Source organism: Bombyx mandarina, chromosome 05 (genome assembly GCF_030267445.1).
Source record: "Bombyx mandarina strain Sakado chromosome 05, ASM3026744v2".
NCBI classification, from domain to species: Eukaryota; Metazoa; Arthropoda; class Insecta; order Lepidoptera; family Bombycidae; genus Bombyx; species Bombyx mandarina.
The window spans coordinates 93,418-113,549 of NC_143212.1; the positions used below are offsets into that span (position 1 = coordinate 93,418).

The following is a 20,132-nucleotide window of genomic DNA, read 5'->3' on the forward strand; positions in this document are numbered from 1 at the left end:
ATTATATTAACCGTTATATACCTACAATGATGTGGCTAAGTGCGTCGTAATTATACTAATAGAAAAATATATTTAGTCATCACTTTTTAACCCTTTTTTTATTTAGCTTAGATGGACTTTTTTTTTTTTTTTTTTTTTTTTTTTTTTTTTTTTTTTTTTTTTTTTTTTTTTTTTTTTTTTTTTTTTTTTTATTATTGCCCTTGTAGGCAGACGAGCATACGGCCCACCTGATGGTGAGTGGTTACCGTTGCCCATGGACTTCAGCAATGCCAGGGGCAGAACCAAGCCGCTGCCTACCGACAGCTGCCTGATGATGACAGGGCACTTTGGTCGTTCGGTGGTATCCTGAATCTTGCCACCCATCTTAATTCAATTACTGTATTTATTTATTGAATATATATACACATATATCGAGGGGTAAAGGCTATTTGGTTTAAGCGCGTATTTCGCTTAGTACGCTAAATACGCTTAATACGCCAATCTTTGTAATTAAAGTTCCGTTTTATTTGGTATTAGCATAAACAATTCGATGTTTTTAATTGAACTTCAATTATGTTAACCACATACAAATAGCTGAAGAAGACTTTTAAGTCATGACATTTTTTCCAAATTTTAAACTTTAAACAGCTTTCCTGTAAAGTTTCAAAAATGTCGCTCATACGAAACTTTCACCTCCGACATTCACCCGTCGATATTATATAGGTATATTCAATTGTATATTGATTAGTTTACTCCTACCGTACTCATATCCAATATCCAATTATGTCACTATGCTGCGGTTCAAGTTCCTCAGGTAAATACTTTTTTTAAAAGAAATACACGCGTGTTCAAAAACGTGGTGGATCATGCTACTTTAGACTAACACGTACACTACCACCAACATCTGTAATTACTAGGACGTACCAACGCTTGCACGGGTGAGAACAAAAATTCTGCTTATTGCCACTCATGCCATCGTCGCCATTGTCATTGATCGACGGTGAATTTAAAGCGGAAACAACGAAAGCAACTATTCCAACCGTACCTAGTATCAATTACGAAAGTAATACTCCGGGACTACTATGGTGCTCGGTGACAGGGAGAGTCCAAAGGTCGCGACTTTTAGCAAATGGTACGATCCATTCGTCCATGACAATGACATTGTTGCCAAAGTAGATAATGATATGCAGAAACGCATACATACCCTGTCAACAGCGGAAAATTTTAACGACACCAAATGACTTCAAGAATACATAAAAAATTGTCACACGTCATTATTAATTGTTCTCGTGCGTATTTATTACATGATGATGAACGAGCATGGTCTCTTTTTCAATACAGTATCATTACAGTTTATTTTTCCGACGACGTTTAGAAGAAAAAGCATTCGTCACACTGTTTGAACAGCTTGTTTCATTACGAACAACAACTTATAAATAATACTTAAATCAGCAGTAGCCGTGTGTGGATTCAGTGCTTTACAGTTTGTTTCAAGAGTACTTTCCTTCCACTAGTCTGATAATGGCGTTTACGAAGTTTCTTTTTGTGGTTACATTAATTACAATCGCGAGCGGTGAGTCCTCATTTTGTTCAGTTTATGTTTCGATAACACTATTTTTCGTATTTAGGTTAATTCGATTATTTTTTTCGCCTAGCGATAAATCGACTTTACATTGCCTAATTATTAATTTCATCTAAATTCACAATGATATTCAACTGCTTATTACTAACTACTAATTTTAACAATACATGTCAGAATTAATTTTAAAAATTAAATTTGGGTTTATTCGTAACCAAATCGTATGCAAAAGTTTTTTTATATTATATTTTATTTATTATTGAATAAATGAGTAACAGTTGACAACCGACCTGAGTTTAAGTGATTATTTACGTTCATAGACATTACAAGGTAAATAGCGTCGAAATGAGAGATGTGTTCAAAGTCTCATTTCTCATGTATAACAACTGTCCCACATTTGAAAACGGTTCACATATAATAATATATAGATTGTGTTAGGATTGTTGCTTACAGTAATAAAACGAAACACTCGCATATCATTTAGCATTGACGTATCTTACATACACTTTGTATTTATGAGCTGTGATTAGGTTTGTTTGATAAGTCACGTTCACTTCACTTCTTCATATCTATATTATTATATTAATACGTGAAGCAAAAACTTTGTATCCTTTTTTTTCGAAAATTGCGCGGACGGAGGAGTATGAAATTTTCTACACTTATAGAGAATATAGAGAAGAAGTGCACAATGCTATTTTTTTTTTAAAATAATGTATAAAAGATACATTAAATCAATAAAGAAAACATTACACACACTACCATGTATTTGACACACACACGCATGCATACTATTTATTTATTGTCAAACTTTTGTTCTTGACGTCTGTGGTCAAATTGAGAATAGAATAAATATTGTTTGGTTTTATTACTATTATCTATAGTGTAGTCTTGGCGAAAATTATAACTTTGTAACTCACTTGACTGTAAAATGAAATTGCATTTAAAATCAAGATAGAACATTTGATATAATTCTACCACAGAAATATTAGAAATGATGTGATAATGATCTTAAATTAAACTAAACGTTGGTATATGTCGACTTTTGTTTATTGTGCTAATTAACGGCTAGTTATAAATAGTTTTAGCTGTGTCTACGAATTGCGAAAACGTTAAACGCGAAAGTTACATAACATAATTTTATTTCGAAATACATATTATTAAGTATAGAAATAAAGTTGACCTGTCAATTTATAATAAAGTCAATAATTATGTAAAATGACATTCAAATTGAAGCAAACGATACGCAAATACACATATCGTATACATATATGTATATATATTTTTATGGCCCTTGTAGGCAAACGAGCAATCGGCCCACCCGATGGTGAGTGGTTACCGTCACCCATGGACTTCAGCAATGCAAGGGGCAGAGCCAAGCACTCCGTACGGTATATTTATTCGTATATTTATGTAGGATTGGTAAGAACGGAACGTATGAAAAGAGAAGGGAAATGAGAGAGGAGAAGAGAATGACAGACAGAATGACAGAGAAAAGTTAGATGGTGAAGACGATTAAAAATGAGCAAGGCGTAATAAAAGTGTTAATTAATTTTTAAGTTATTAACATAACAGAAGATTTTGGAACAGTAGAAGTTTTATTTTATGCGCTGCGATCCCTATTCTACATTTATTTAAAAATACTTTTACTGCTTAATCACACGTTTATTATGCTCAAGTACATTTCATGGTGTGTTTTCTATGGGCTCTAATAACCGCTTTATATTTGATCCGTCGTGAACTCATTGACTATTAGCAGATTTTTTAAATCTAATACAATAAATTTACATTTCTAGCTGGCTTTGTATGGGAGGACGATGACGATATGTTCCCGGGGTGAGTTTTGACATTAACATATTAAATTAAATAGTACAAATTTGAAATCTCATTTCTCTGGATTCTACTAGGTAGTAAAATTGTTTTTTTTTTTAAAAGAATAGCTCGTCATCATTCTTAGCATCATTTTTGAAAATGAAAAGTTTCTTCTATTGAGTCCCAGTTTTATTGAAATATATTTGAAATATATTAGCTTCATTACTAATAATATTTTTATATTGTTCCAGATTTTCAGATGCGGTAAGACTCAATTTTTATACGATAACACATAGAACAGTTCGTCTTTGTAAGCACAACACACTGTCTTTGCCCCCCTTACACAGATCCCAAAGTTTCGCTATTCGGTTCTGTGTTTTCTTTCGTTGGTCTCCCATTCCTATATCCTATAAGCATTAAAAACTTTAGACCACTCTCTGGGCCATCGTTTAGCGGCATTTAGGTGGACATCAGTGAAGAAAGGGGAACTTTGGTTGCAAACATCAATGGGGAAGTTTTCGATAAAAAGAGTACGTATAAGTACCAACTAATACGTACTCTTCAATTTATAGAACATTCTAGACTATGTATCTAAATTTAGTTTATCTATTTTTTGTTGCTTCATCCCGAAATTATTTTTAGGAGTGCGAAGTCGTTATAATGATGTGAGTAGCATGCTGGATTTCTTGAACTCTAAATTAGATTTAGGTTTCAACAAATTTTGGACCTAAAATTTTAAGGCTTTGGACGTAATTTTAAGGTTTGAATATATTTAGATTTCTCCTAATTAAAACTACATACTTCCTTTTTTCGCCTAATTAATGAATAAATGGGAAGAGTTTGCATCTTTTAAGTAATATCCATTAGCTCCCTGATAATCAGCTAATTCAATGTGACGATTATTATAAGAAAATTTTACAACCACGATCGGTAAAGTGCCTTAAAAGGTTCCAGCCACAGAGTAAATCGCGCTGCAAACTGAAACAATGACTAATATCAGGATATATATTTTTTATAAGTCGATAATATTCTGCCGACCGAGCATTCTATATATTTAGATATCTACTTTTTGTTGCTTCATTTAGATTACATTAGATTCCTTGAGTTCTAGTCATTTGCTGGTCTTTAGTAAATTTGGAGACAAAATTTTTTAGACTTTGAACGCAACTTCTTTAAATTGTAACAAATTGTAAACGTTTCCTCATTTTCTTTGGATTCTGTTACTTTCAGTTGGACATGAATCTGACTAATGTAAAAGGTAGGTGTATTTAAATAAAAGTTTTCTGTTTGAGATCAAGGTCCATCTGGTGTTAAGGGGTTATCGGAGCGCATAGACGTGTCATTGCCCATACAGAGAAAGGCTCTTAATTCCTTTGGAATAATGACCATTGTTGCGGAACGTAGGGTTTGCTTTACGACAGAAATGGACATGGCAAAGTGGTGATACAAACGCGATCGGACTTTTTTAAAACAGACAACTGTGAACACGATCACGCACGATCACCATGTCTCAAATTAGGATTCCCTGTGTTATAAATACCAGAGATTGACATACATACTTTTAAACGTTTCAATATATACATAGATAGATAATAAACACCCAGACAAAGAGCAAGCAAGCAGGTTCATTACTCGAATGTTTGCCCGATGTGGGTATCGAACCCACGACCATCGGCGCAACAGTTAGGGGCGCCAACCACTGCACTACTAAGTCATAAATAAAATAAATAAATAAATTAAATAAAACATAAATCACGAATCCAATACTTAATTTATTTATTAAAAACATGTAATAGTAGTTTATTGATTAAATTCCAAGTATTGCAGCAATCATTAAATATAACGTGCATAATATGCATATTATGCATATTATATTATGCATATTATGACAACGTGCATAGCATCTTTTCTTTGGGAAGAAAAGATTGTTATTTTTTATTCGTTTTCCTTTCCTCTATTCCAGTTGCAGCGTACCAGACAAAAGATTTAGATTTAAGTAACCATTTTTATCACAGCACACACGTCCACACACACATTTTAATTTCATATTATTTATATTAATTTCAATTGAAATCAATGGAATAAATTAATTATAAAACTTTAAGGTAATTAAGGTAATTGAAATGTTAAATAAAGACGAACTATGTTGTAAAATACATAATATAAAGTTAATAATATATTCAATCATCAATATATCAAATGCAATCAACACTAACAATGAACCTAAAACAACAAAAAAATATTAAAATAATATTAATAATATTAAATAATAAATAATACATAGCGATTAAATTATCATTGCAAAGTCAGAACGGCTTGTAATATCCAAACTGTTTAATATACATTAAAGTATCGGATTACTTATTATGTCACGACTTTTTCTAAGACATATTGGTAATAATATATTATATTAAATTAAGTAAATTAGATGAATTAGTAAATTCATAATTTTTTTAACCTTACTTGTTATGTTTAACACACTGACATTTCTACTGCTGCAGCTACGCTTCTATTAAAGTTTATTTTATAAAGTCATTACGAAACATTAATTATAATAGTAATTAATAAAATTTAATTACGTTTTGTGAATATTAAAGTATATATTTTTTTTCTACAGTTCAAGATGCCAGAAATGCCAGAGATAAAGTCTCTTGAATTTGATGATATTAAAACTCACGTCGCGGGAGATAACGAGCAATATACCGGAGAGTCTAGGTCGACTTTCACTTCCTCATCCACGGTCAACGGCAAGACAGTGAGCAGCGGCGGAGTTAGCGAGTTGACAAATGACGGAAAAGCCGTCGAAGAAAAGGTCATGGAATACAAAGATGGCGATTAAATAAATCCAGCGATTATTCACGAATAAAAAAATTTAAGTCAAAAATATTATTTCACAAAAGGGGATTTTAAATTGTTAAAAATAAAACGTAAATGTTTTTCATCTCTGCATTGTATAGTCAAATTTACGTAATAGTTCTTTTTTTGTTCAAATTTGTGTTATTTTGTGACTGTTTGTGCGAGAATATAATTTTTTTTTCATTCACAAGTTTTAGATGTGAAGAAAATTAAAGTTAAATCAAGTCATTAATTGTCTTTTTTCAAAACGGACATCATTATTTCAGCAGTACTTACGACCTTTGAGCCGTGTTAGTAAATTAGCTAAGGAATTCAAGAAATGTTATCTGCGTAGTTTCTACTATTAAAATTAAATTAAATATTATTAAATTAAAATTCTACAAATCGTCAATTTTATTTTATTTTATGATCCGTAGCGAAGTTTTTTAACTTATTGTGTCATTAAGCCATATTTTATAGTTTAGAAACGTAGTAACGTAGTATCTTATTCATAATTAAACGCTTATTGAAGGCATAAACTCCTATTAAAAAAAATCGCCATTTACGCCTATCGAAAATGAGAAGTTTTCAGAAGAATTATTTAAGATTATCCCGCCAACTCCTTTTTAATATACTATACTACTTCGCTTTACTACTTTTAATTATTATTTTTGCAACGTACCATCATGTCTTAGAATGAATTTTTCCTGAAATTGAAAGAACAGAATGTTTCCTGAGGACTAAACCATATGCTTCATTTAACGAGGCTTGAGGAGAGACTTCTGCATACGTAGCAGTTTCGGAATGAATCGATATTGTTGACGTCTACGATCGATAGTGGCCAGTGACTATTAGATGGGCCAAGTACTACTCGTCTACCTACAAAGTCAATGAAAAAGTTCGATAAAATTCTGTGTGCATGGTCTTATTCACAATGGATTATCGAAGCTTTTTATTGGTGGTAGGACGTCTTGTAAGTCCGCGCGGGTAGGTACCACCGCCCTGTCTATTTCTGACGTGAAGCAGTAATGCGTTTCGGTTTGAAGGGTGGGGCAGCCGTTGTAACTATACTGAGACCTTAGAGCTCATATCTCAAGGTAGGTCCACCACCTACCTTGAGATATAAGTCCTAATGTACGAATAAACGAATCTCACTATATAGCTATCGAAAAAGGACACGGTGATATTACTGACGGCAAATTTATTTATATGTGAAGGATTTACTCTTTTTTAACCGGGAGAGGCAAACTACATAAAGCCAAGCCTTTGTTCTCTTCGCTGTCCAAGGTAGAAGGAAGCTTTGTTTTCCTACCCTGTATTAAGAAAGAAAGTTCTTGCCGGAAAATTGGACATGGACCGCCAGATTATATTTGCCTGTATACCCTTTAAGTATCTTTCATCTTAACTTCTTAGCAGCTGTTACAAAACAATTCGCTCATATTATAGATGGGGTTTTATGGGTGGTGGCATTTACGTTGTAGACGTCTATGGGCTCCGGTAAACACTTAACACCAGGTGGGCTGTGTGGTCGTCCGCCCACCTAAACAATAAAAAAATTAAAAAAAGCTTAAAAGCTCGTTATAAAAACACTGTCAAAAAATTATATACGTTTTATTATATTATACTTTATATACTTATATTAATAAGCGTTTTAACTTGACTTATATTAATAAGCGTTTTAACTCTATCGATAAAGTTTCTCTATCGATAAACTCTAGTCCGATCGATAAAATTTAAGTAACCATGATTCGTAACCACATAGTCAGCGTTCAAAAAATGAAAATAAAACAACGTGGACTTCGCTTTTGAATTAGTTATGATTGATAGTTGCAACTAGGGTTCCACTATTTGAAAATTAAAATCCGAGACAATGGTCGTTCGGTCACGGGAGACAATTGGAGTTCACCGTAAAAATACTGTTTAAAAGTACGGTTTAAGCTCAGGCTTGCCAAAGAATTAGCAAATTATTATATTATGAAATAACAAACAAAAAAATCGGTTGTCTGTAAAGTCGTTTTACTGACGACAGTTGAACGTGACAACGTCATAAGAAAATACTGATGGAATGGTTTCATTTTTCCAAAGAAAATTTTAATTTTGTTTGATAGATATTTTGTATGGACGATTGACACCAAATTCACTTTTCACTGAACTTCATACTTGACGAAAACATGTAAATATATTATTGTATAGCAGTTGTCCAGGCGGATGCATCGCTCACTGAAGTAGGAGAGAGAAAGAAGTCGAACGCGGAGGCCGATTGCGCCTCTTTATCGCTCGTTGCGCGCTCTCGCTTGCACTTCAAGCCTTAAATGGAACGGCTCAGAGCGAGGTAACGCCGCATGAGTCATGTTTTTTCGTGCGTGCAGCCGGCTCCATCGAATTATAAGACGTTGTCACATCAAAATACAGACGCCATATCGGAATAATATTCATTATATACCGCAAGTCACTCCCATATCTGAGACTAATCTAGTCACAACTTCTATGTGGAGCTCAGTGAAAAGCTTTAGGCTGCACAGCGTGTCAAACATTAAACATACTTTCAGAAAACATTACCATCTTTCGTTAATAGTATACTGTGACGTCGCAACTCGAAACAGACATGAAACATAGACTGAAGGTCAAAATGCCCACATCCGAAGGGATCACCTTCCGAATTCAGGCCCACGCCAATTACACACGTCCTTGACATGCCAGCATGGCCCTTGCGATCCGTGAGCTATTGTGATAGCGAGAGTATAGAAATAATTTCCTCTTCGGAGAACAGTGACAAAACTGTTTCTCGCAACTGCTCCTACTAAACTCGGTGACAAAGAGAATCAATTTGCAAATGTTACGGACTATATATTTTCATTCGATTCAAAAATACTATGTTCTCTAAGTGTATAATGTTAAGTTCCTGAATTTCTAGAAAAAAAAGAGTTATTCTCTCTGCTGCGGAAAATTTTAAGGACACCAAAAAAAATTTACTGGTGAAGGGCCTCTTGTGAGTCCGCACGGGTAGGTACCACCGCCCCGCCACTGCCGTGAAGCAGTAATGCGTTTCGGTTTGAAGGGTGGGGCAGCCGTTGTGACTATACTGAGACCTTAGAACTATATGTCAAGGTGTGTGGCGCATTTACGTTGTAGATGTCTATGGGCTCTAGTACCCACTTAACACCAGGTGGGCTGTGAGCTCGTCCACACAATCAAGCAAAAAAAAAAAAACTAAGAATATAAATTGTTACACATCATCAGCGTTCTCATGCATATGTATTTCTAGAAAAACGAGCACACTATCGTTCCAACACAGCATTAGTACTTCCATATTTCATTACGGTGTTATTTTTCAGACGACATTCAGTGCCCCGCATGAAAAGTATTCGTCACACTGTTTGAACAGCTTGCTTCGTTGCGAACAACAACTTATGAATAATACTTAAATCAGCAGTCGCCGTGTGTGAGTTTAGTGTCCTACAGTTGGTTTCAACAGTGCTACACAGCTCGATTTTTTTATTGTTGAAGCCTTTTAACCGCGTGATAATGGCGTTCACGAAGTTTCTTTTTATGTTGTCATTAATTACCATCGCGAGCGGTGAGTTCTCATTTTTTTCAGTTATTTTTATTATTGTGTTATTTTTGGTGGACAATTTGCTCCAAAAATACAATGAATTAGTACTTTTGTGGGCAAATGGTAACGTTTTAATTTTGCAGCTGCGATAAATGTCTTATAAGCATAATTACAATTCTCATAATAAACTTACTTTATAGTGATAACATGGCTTTGTAGAAATAAATTAGTTTAAAGATGAAAACCAAATTATATATAAGTCTATGATGTAGAGTACCAAAAAAAATAATTAAATCTTGTTGCTTGGACCATCCCTAATCAATACCTAGCCGGTTTTGGTGTTTACCTTTTTTATGATAGTTTCAAAAAACGTATCGATATACCCCGTAGCTCGACCTCTGGGTTGGCGGTAAGTGTGGAAATAGGTACAACCAAAAGGCTTTCTGATGCTGACCAACGCTCTGGTCCTTAAATTTCAATCAAGGCACAGGAGCATTTGTCGAAAAGTTCCGCAAAACGTATTTTTACCCTTACGACACATGTTTTTATTCTTTCAATACGGCCCACCTGATAATGAGTGGTCACCGATATTCATAGATATTAGTAATACTAAAGGCACAACTGAGCCATGAGCTACGGAGCCAAATACAGATGGACATAGCACTCAGGAAAATCCGTGGAGCGGAATTCATCCACAGTCGGATGGTACGTCACAGACGTACGCGAAAAATAGCCAGTGAAAGAATTTCAGACCACATACATACCTTTGTACGCCTTATGCCTTAAACGTATTTGATAGTATACAATATATACTAGGATTTGATTTTTTTTTTTTTTTTCCTACCTATGCTGATAGCCTTGAGAGGCTATTTCAGCTTCGCCCTAACGTTAGTAGGTGAGCTCGCGGGGCTCAACCGGAGAGTTGCTAACACTGACCCTAGCAAGAGCAGTGCTTCGCAGAATCTACCACCGGATCGGAAACGCGACCCACTGAGAAGATCCGGCGAGAAACTCAGTGGGCTGTGTCTATGGGTTAGTTCGCTCGTCGAACCCTTCGTCGCAAGCGACGGGTTCGACGAGGACGGTGACCGGTGCTTGTGGTGCCTAAAAGCACCGTTAATGGATCAGGAGGATCCGTAATGACGTGCTTTGGGCGACGTCGACGGTTTACCATTCGGTCTACTGGGTCGGGTATGTAATTTCCAGCGGCTACGATGAGAGGGTTCTCATGTCGTGCCGCCTTCTCAAAATGGCGCAGCGATGCCGACTGTAGATACTTACTAAGGGAGTCGAGCTCCAGGTCGTCGTGGAGATCCACATTCCTAAGGAACCAAGGCGCTCCGACGGCTATCCTGCAGAATCGTGATTGAATAACCTGAAGGGATTTCAAGTTGGTGCGGGCTGCGTGAGCGAACACTACGCTTGCATACGTCATGACGGGGCGTATACAAGTTTTGTAGAGAGTTACCTTATTACGGAGGGACAGTTTGCTTCGACTACAAAGCATTGGATAGAGTCGTCCTAGAATAAACGCGGCGCGGTCGCGTACCGTTTTTATATGGGGACGGAATGTCATCCCTCTGTCGAGGGTGACGCCTAGATATTTGACCTTCGAGACCCACGGAATGGGCTGGCCAAAGAGAGTGATGGGACTAACGGCGGAGGTGTTTGCGCGCCTACTACGGAGTGGGATGCTCGAAGTGATGTTCGGAGGGCGACCCCTTTTGAAGAGCACCGCTGCGCTTTTCGTGGGGTTGATGTCTATTCGCCACTTCCGGAACCACTGTCCCAGGGTGGCTACTGCGATCTGGAGTCGCCGATGAAGCAGCGACATCTTCCTACACGAGTAGTAGATAGCCGTATCATCGGCGAAGAGCGCTAGATGGGTCTCCGGAGACCGGGGTATATCATTGATATACAAACTAAATAATAACGGGGAGAGCGCGGAGCCTTGCGGGACTCCGGCGGTCAGTTGACGGGGACGAGAACGAGTTCCCTCTACTCGATATCGAAACGAACGGTTCGACAAGAAGTCTCGTATGATGAGCAAGAGTCTGTCTGGCACTCCCATGTTGTACAGTTTATAAATTAAACCGTTGTGCCAGACTTTGTCGAACGCCTTCGCGATGTCGAAGAAGAGGGCGCCGGTCGGGATTTGTTTACGCCTATTTAGTCCTATCAGAATGTGCTCCGTGAGGCGGTGCACTTGTTGTACGCACGAGTGTTTTGAGCGGAATCCGAACTGTTCGTCAATGAGAATTTTGTTCGCGGTAACAAAATCCCAGAGGCGTTTCCTAAGGAGCCGTTCGTAAATTTTTCCTATCGTCGAGAGGAGACTAATCGGACGGTAACTAGAAGTTTCGTTTGTCGGTTTGCCCGGCTTATGTATACCGATAACGTCCGCTTCTTTCCACACCGAAGGAAAGATGCAGTGCGTCATAGCGGCATTTAAAATTGTAGCCAACATTGCTATCAGTTGGACTGGCAAAAATTTTAGCGCGCGGTTGTGGATGCCGTCGGAGCCGGGTGCCTTCCTAGGTTGGAGGTTGTGGATCGCGTCTCTAACTTCGTCAGTGGTAATGGGGGGTAACGCGTCCGAGGGCGGCAGGGAAGCTCTGCGCTCGACCTCCCTGTCGACTAACTCGGTGTGTTCGGGGTCCGCGTGTTGAGTGCTGGTGGTGCACTGCTCTTGCAGTGCATCGGCCAGCAGCTCAGCCTTGTCATCGTAATCGAATGCCGGTGGTTGGCCTGAAGGGCGTACGAGGGGAGGCATAGTAGCGGTAGTTTCGGATTTGAGAGTCCTAGCTAGTCGCCAGTATGCTTGGTGGGAGGGCGCGAGTTGTTCTAAATAACTATGCCAATTATCGTTACGCGCGTCGCTTAAGCGGGAGTGGACTTCGCGTTGTAGACGACGTACCGAATCCGGTTTGAATGCGTGGGAAGACGATCGTAGGCCCGGATTGCCGCGTTCCTAACTCTTAAGAGATTCCTAAGATCGGGGGACAGTCTGATGCGGTGGAAGCTGTCCTCCACATCGACTTCTTTAGAAGATCTAATGATCGCGGAAGATAAGTGATCGGTAATGATGTTTATGGATTCGACGGTGTTCTCGGGGGATAGATTCGAATCCGGGCCGTAAGGGAGGATTGGCGGAGCGGTGTCGGCTAGGCACGTGCCCAGCTTATTCCAATCCACCATGGTCCTCGTAACAGTGACTGGGTTGTGGGGGCGACCGAGCTGCATAACGACAGGTCGGTGGTCTGAGTCGAGCTCTGACATTGCTTCGATGGAACGCAAGCGCAGAGTTACGTTCCTAAGCAATGCCAGGTCTATAGTGCTCGGACGGAGCGCGATGTTATACGGATAACATGTTGGAGTTGGGGGACCGACTATTTCAAAGGTGAGGTCGTCTATAAACGCGTCGAGACGCCTACCGTTAACGTTAGTACGATGGCAGTTCCACCTAGTGTGGTGGCAATTTAAATCGCCTGCCAGGATGACGGAGTCTCCCATGCCGAACAGTGACTCGATGTCACTGCTCAGAAGGGGCTTGTCCGGGGGGAGATAAACGGATGCGATGACGATCGGCTGGTGTCCCGTCAGCGAGATACGGCACACTGACGCCTCGATATGTGAGAGCGAGGGAGTATCGAGAGGGACAACGTGCAGGGCCCGCCTATAGTAAATGGCAGTCCCGCCTTTGGAGGCGGTGAGTCTGTCATTCCTAACCATGACGTAATTCGCGACTTTCGGGTCGCGACGCGAGGGCTTCAGACAGGTTTCCTGCACTAATAGAATATCTACAAGATTATCGCGGAGGAATTCGAAAATTTGATCGCGTTGCCGCGCGAGTCCGTTAGCATTGTAGAATGCTAACGTAAGGGAATACGGTTTTTCTCTACCTTTTTGCGCCATTGGTTACCGGTAAAGATTTTATAACGTACGCGACACGGACTCGTAAACGTCCATGTGATCGAAAGCGGCCGCGAGCCGCTGTTCGGGGGTTACCGACCTACGGATAGTGTCAGCGAACGATCGCAGACGGTCGAAGTTGACCGCGGTGACGAAGTCACGCACGAGCGCGAAGTCGTTGGCGGCAGAGGGTTGCGGGGGACGGAACGCGGGCGCGGGGCGAGGTGCGAGCAGGGGCTGGGGCGCGGGGCGTGTCACGAGCGGGGGCGGGGGTGCGGTTTCCGTTCCCGCCTTCGTATACGGCAGCGGTTTTTTCCACGCCGACACCGTGGGAACTGCAGCCGGCACGAAGGCGGGTTTCGGCACTGAAGGCGCCGAAGTCTTTGGGCCGACGGTTCGGGGGGCTGGGTGGGTCGGACGTTTTCGCGGAGTCCTAGGACATCCACGGTAGTTCGCGGGGTGCCCTTGCTTAAGGCATAGGACACAGCTTGGAGGTTCGGTCGCGGTTTCCCTAACACGCGAGCAATCTAGTGTGGCGTGGTCGCCGAGGCACTTTACGCAGCGGGGGCGCGCGTGGCAATTACGAGCCAAGTGGCCGTAAAGCTGACATCGGTAGCACTGCCCGGGAGTGCCACGCTTATGGGGGGCTTCGATCGAGATCCCGGATAGGCCGCAAATTGTCGTGAGACATGCGATCTTCTTTTTGGCCTCCGGGGTGGGTTCTAACGCCACGAGTATCATATTATAGGGCTGTTTGCCCCGCCCGCTGTGCATCCGGTGCACACTAACTATCGGGAGGGCCTGAGCGGTCAGATCCTCCTTAACATAGTCTATGTCCAACTCCTTGGGGACTCCGCGTACTACTACGCGGAGCTCGCGGTCCTCCTGAAGAGCATAGGTGTGGAAACCTATGTTCTCCTTTCGGAGGTATGCTGAGAGGGCCCTATGGTCGCCCGGCGTTGCGACCTTAATCTGAATCCCATGCGCGACGTTACGCGCATGGGTGTAGTTAATTTTATTTGCCTGAAGGGCCTGGGACACGCGATTCCACGCTGTCTTCTCTTGAAGTATCAGCGGGGGCGGGGCAGCTACTTTGGGAGCGGGCGCGGGCTTGGGACGCGGCGGCGGGGTTACGCGGCGAGCGGAGTCCGACTCCGGTGTCACGACTACCTGCGGGCGGGAGGCGGTCGCGGATTTAGTTTGCTTCGTCGTGGAGCTCCGGGACTCCACGGCGCGAGTACGCTTTTTTCCGCGCGTTACGGTTTGGAACCCATCCGAAGTTCCAGGCTGAGGGCTTGACGCGGATTCGAAATCCATCTCCGATTCGGTATCGGAGCCTGAACTCGAAACGATCGAGGTCGCGACGGATGAAGCGCGCGATGACGTAAACGACGCGGGCGCGGGGGTGGGGGTAGCGTTAGGCGCTACGTGAGCCGCATCGTGGGAACGTGCGCTCGAACTTGACGCGGCGGCGGGGGGCGCGCGGCGTGCCTCCGAGGCACGTTTGAGATATGCGGCGACGGACGCGGGGGGGGAGGTATTGCCACGGGCGGCCCTAACCTCTAGGTACTCGGCCCTAATTGACGGGTACCTATCCCGGAGGAACCCGACAATATCACTAACGTCTTCTTTCTCCATTCTTCGGTCTTCTTGCCCGGGGGGGGCGGCCCCGGGACTTTTGTTGAACTCGCCGAAAGGCGAGGCCCCGGATAGGATTTGTAACCCCCCTGTGCTGCAGGACAGCAAGGAGCAGGGGGGGGGAATGCCTATGCCGTGAAAACGGCAATCGGCGGGGAAAAGGAAAGGAACCCGCTCGGGCTGTATAGTGCTACAGCAGGCAGAATCGCGAGCGGGGGTCTAGTCTTGAAGGATTTGAAAACTATTTTATAACTATTATAGATATTTTTCTCTTTTGCTCAATGGGTGGAACGTATAACATGAAATAGCCTCTTAGGCTACCAGCGAATAGGTAGGAAAAAAAATGTGTGTCTCGATTTCTTCTCATTCGTCATCTCACAAACTGTTATAATTGAAGATCAGATACCAATAAACTTGTTACCTGTTAAAATTATATGATGATTATTAATTAAATTTATCTAATACAATATGTTTCCATTTTAGCTGGCTTTGTTTGGCAGGACGATAACTTCCCGGGGTGAGTTTTGACACTAATATCTCAAATTATAAATCACATAACAAATATTTAAGTTTTCTGGACGCAGTAAAATTATTTTTCATAATAATATATAAATTTCACAAATTATACCATATTCAGTTATGGTTGATGGAAGCAATTTTCTCAACTCTTGAGAATTCAAAAGCTTGTTGCACTAAGTTCAATTCAATTTTAATTTGCTTGCACGCTATGACATGTCCTTTTTCAAACGAGGCTTGTGGAGAGTATTTTAGGGCTTGGCTCTGCCCCTGGGATTGCTGAAGTCCTCGGGCGACGGTAACCACTCACCATCATTTGGGCCATATGCTCGTATACCCACAGCAAAAAAAAATTATATTTAAGTATTTAAAAAGGCCTTGACTTTTTACTTACTATTAACATTTTTTTATATTGTTCCAGATTCCCAAGCAATGTGAGGACCAGCTTTTATTACCATAACATACAGAGTAGTTAGTCTTTGCATACACTATACAACTCTATCTTTGCAGATGTGGCCCTCTATACAGATCCCAACGATTCCGCCATTCGATCCCAAAATTCCTAACTTTGCTTTCTCGTTCCCCTCTTCTGATAACATTAAGAAAACTAAACCACAACCCGGACAAACCTATAGCGGCGTTTACGTGAGCAGCAGTGGAGGGAAGGGAACTATGGTTGCAAACATCAATGGGGAAGTGATCGAAAAAAAGTGTACGTATAAGTTGGTCGTATGCTGCTTATAGAGCTATCTAGACAACCATATATACTTCTTATTATTTCATTCCGAAATAACTTCTTTGAGTGCGAAGTCTTAAAAGCGATGTGATGACATGCTGGATTTCTTGAATTCTAAATTTGGTTTATAGTTCAAAAAAATTTTGAATAAAATTTTTAGACTTTGGTCGTAATTTTAAGGGTTGAATATCTTTAGATTTATCGTAATTAAAACTACATACTTTCTTTTTACGTATAATTAATGAATAAATTGGAAGAGTTTGTATCTTTTAAGTAGTATGCAATAAGTGGCAATAACTTCCTGACAATCAGCTACTTAAATGCAACAATTATTATTTTGCAATTTTATAATTATGTTCTGAGGAATTGTTTGAGATGATCCCATTATCTCGTTTTTATCATCGCGCCGCCCGCCAACGGAGTAAAGTTCATTCATACTACCTGGAGCCATTGCGTTCATCCACAGTGCGTTTCCAGAGATATTTTTTGCCACGTACCATCCGGCTATGGAATGAGCTCCCCTCCACGGTGTTTCCCGAGCGCTATGTCCTTCTTCAAACAAGACTTGTGGAGAGTACTTAACGGTAGGCAGTGGCTTGGCTCGGCCCATAGCATTGCTGACATCCGTGGGCGACTGTAACCACTCACCATCAGGTGAACCGTATGCTCGTCTGCCTAAAAGGGCAATAAAAAAAGTATTATCAGAAAAATTTACAACCACAATCGGTAAAGGATGTTAAAATCATACAGCCCCAAAATAAATCGCGCTGCAAACTGAAACATTAACTAATATGAGGTTAACTTCGTTTATTTTTTAATATTCTTATATTTCTTATTTTATTTGGATAACATTATTTTCAGTTGGAGAGGATTCCAAAAAATCTAAGAGGTAAGCACATTTTAATAAAGTTGGAAGGCAAACGGCCCATGGCGCAACTGTGTCTGGGCGGTAGTAGGAGTGCAAAAACTGAGTGACTATACTGAGACCTTAGAACTATATCTCAAGGTGTTGGCGCATTTACGTTGTAGATGTCTATGGGCTCCAGTAACCACTTAACACCAGGTGGGCTGTGAGCTCGTCCACACATCTAAGTAAGTAATTAAAAAAAAAAAAACCTAAGATCGAAAATATCACCTAATTTGAGGCAATTAATGGCTCTCAATTCGTTTGGATTGGCGACTCTCTTACCATCCAAACCGGAGCGCAGTGTGGAAATTGACAGAACGGGTACTATACAAATCACAAGTGCATCAAAAAATTATATGCAAAATGTTCTTTTCATTACGTCACTCTTTCTTTTGTACGAAAGGAGATTTTTTATAATTACGTAAAATAAAATTTCTCGTTTTTCTGTTGCAGCAAGTCCTAGAAGATAGAAGATTTAAAATTAAGTAACCGTCATTTCTGACACCACACATTTCGATTTAATTTCATTTAAAATATATTTATGTTAACAAATGAATACATTCATTATTACATTACAATACACAATTTTAAGATAATTTAAATGTTATTTGATATAATTGAAATATTTTTTTCCTTCATTCTTTTACCGATGTATTACATAACACATACAAAACCCACACAATTAATTAATAATTTTTTTATTTTATCAACTTCAGGTCTACTTCAATGTAATTTATTATAAAACTCAAATGTTTTTCACCTCTGCACTGTACCGTGAAATTAACGTAATAGTTTTTTTTATTTCATAAAATAGAATTCATGATTTCATTTCAATGCATATTTTTACAACAACATACCATAACTAACCGCTAATGATTTAAATATAATAAAATTTCAAGTAACAATCTAAAAGTTATGAAACGGATTTGAATGTGAACCAATGTACACCTAATTTACAGGAAGAATATTTTTTTAAAAACAAAAATTATTTTTTCAGCAGTACTACAACCTTTGATCTGTGTTATCTAGATTATCACAGGAATTCATAAATTATTAACTGCTAGGTTTCATCTGAGCCTCTCTCCAGCTTTGATTTCAATATTCTAACATTATTTAGATTAGAACATGGTGACTACAAACACAGCAATCATAGATCTCTCTTCCACCATGGCGATTCTGATGTCTACTACGCCCGTGTAATTAAAAGTTTATTGATCGAGGAAAAAGGTCTAATGATGAACTACTATTATTCAGTTCTCACTTAATGTATGGCCATGTCGAATAAATGTGTAGTCAATGTTCGGAAAGTGCGGTTACTTATTTTGGATTTACGTTTTAAACGTCCGATTTCCGGGCTAATTTCAATTGTAATCTTAAATTTTATTTTATATGCCTTTCAAACATTAGAGAAAATTTAACTATTGTAATTCAAATTCCAACAATTTTCATGTATGTAATTTAAGTTCAAAAAGGTTTATATTGCAGTAATTAACATTAATAAATTCTACATACCGATATTATACTTTCATTTCAGTTCCTATAATAGCGATGTTATATTCCAATTGATATGTTTTAGTGTTTAAGATCGTCAAGCTAACGTTAAATATAAAACAATCAAATTTACCTCAAACAAAAATAAGAATTTGCAATTTCGACTCTTTGGTGGATGATATATTATTATATTTTTAAAAATTATATTTAAAAAAAATAACTACATACATACTTAAATTAACAAACTTCTAAAACCACTGAAAAGGTCTATGTCTAAAACAGAAATCGTAGTCAAGTTTTTAGCCAGGCCTTAGTCAAGCTGGAAATTAAAACGCTAATTTCCTTGTTTCGGATAATTAACTTGATGACTCAGTTATATCACATAATTATTTTGAGTCTAAGAAAGGAGAGTACAGTTTTCTTTAATTTAAATTTTGGCATTGCGATAAAATCATAGGCCATTTTTGTGTCTGCCCCGCAAACGTTCTGTCTCATATAGATTCGAACAGGGCTCTTTGATTTTGGCAGTTTATAAGTTCCCCAGAATGAGGCTTAGGTACTACTATCATGAACTATATACGTATATAGTGCCACTTTCTATTTACATATAGAAAATAGCACTACCGATTTTCGGAGATCCCCTGGTTCGGCCAGTACATTGTGCAAATCCTTGGCATTTCCTAACACATTTTTATCGCTGTATATATTGCTAAAATATAATAAGAAGGCACTACGTACATATTATATTGATAAGAAATATTATATACTAACAGGTGAGCTATAGCTAATCGTTTTTTTTTTCTCGTTAGTGATTTTGACTGACTATGTCACGTTGTTCAGTTTCGATTTCAAATTGGAATTAATTAGTGTCAAATATTATTTAAAAGGTATTCGGTATCAGGTATCTGGGTGGAACTGCTTGTCTGTTTGCCTCGTTTGTGTATTTGGTACACCATAAAACGTAATATGTTGAACATCTAGAATATAGTACATGGTATATAGTATTTAATATTTATTGTATATATAGACATTTAGAAGGGTTGAAGGCGACTTTATCTATAGGAAGCATAGTGGTTGTGATCCAAGAAGTTACGCATGCGCATGATCGAAGCCCTTCAAGAATTGTTTGCTTCTATACCATATACTCTTCTAATATATCTAGTAAAAAATTATCACA

At 39.2% G+C, this 20,132-nt stretch overlaps 2 protein-coding genes across 2 annotated transcripts; both read left to right on the plus strand.

The window, feature by feature from the left end:
* The first annotated feature begins 1,392 nt into the window (after positions 1–1,392).
* On the plus strand, positions 1,393–6,614 carry LOC114244870 (uncharacterized). Its single transcript, XM_028176807.2, has 4 exons — positions 1,393–1,552; positions 3,352–3,391; positions 3,619–3,631; positions 5,985–6,614. The coding sequence occupies exons 1-4, from the start codon at positions 1,501–1,503 to the stop codon at positions 6,204–6,206; spliced, it is 327 nt and encodes a 108-aa protein (XP_028032608.2). The 5' UTR covers positions 1,393–1,500; the 3' UTR covers positions 6,207–6,614.
* A 3,019-nt stretch (positions 6,615–9,633) lies between these two features.
* On the plus strand, positions 9,634–18,979 carry LOC114244869 (uncharacterized). The gene is made up of 6 exons (XM_028176806.2): positions 9,634–9,779; positions 15,789–15,822; positions 16,243–16,255; positions 16,332–16,533; positions 17,419–17,446; positions 17,918–18,979. Exons 1-6 carry the CDS (start codon positions 9,728–9,730, stop codon positions 17,925–17,927), a joined length of 339 nt encoding a protein of 112 aa, XP_028032607.2. The 5' UTR covers positions 9,634–9,727; the 3' UTR covers positions 17,928–18,979.
* Positions 18,980–20,132: the final 1,153 nt, after the last annotated feature.

Coding starts and splice junctions, on each gene's coding strand:
- LOC114244870 (XM_028176807.2), top strand. CDS start 1,501: ATGGCGTTTACGAAGTTTCTTTTTGTGGTTACATTAATTACAATCGCG. Junction 1,553..3,351: donor ATTAATTACAATCGCGAGCG/GTGAGTCCTCAT, acceptor TTACATTTCTAG/CTGGCTTTGTATGGGAGGAC.
- LOC114244869 (XM_028176806.2), top strand. CDS start 9,728: ATGGCGTTCACGAAGTTTCTTTTTATGTTGTCATTAATTACCATCGCG. Junction 9,780..15,788: donor ATTAATTACCATCGCGAGCG/GTGAGTTCTCAT, acceptor TTTCCATTTTAG/CTGGCTTTGTTTGGCAGGAC. Junction 16,534..17,418: donor GGAAGTGATCGAAAAAAAGT/GTACGTATAAGT, acceptor CATTATTTTCAG/TTGGAGAGGATTCCAAAAAA.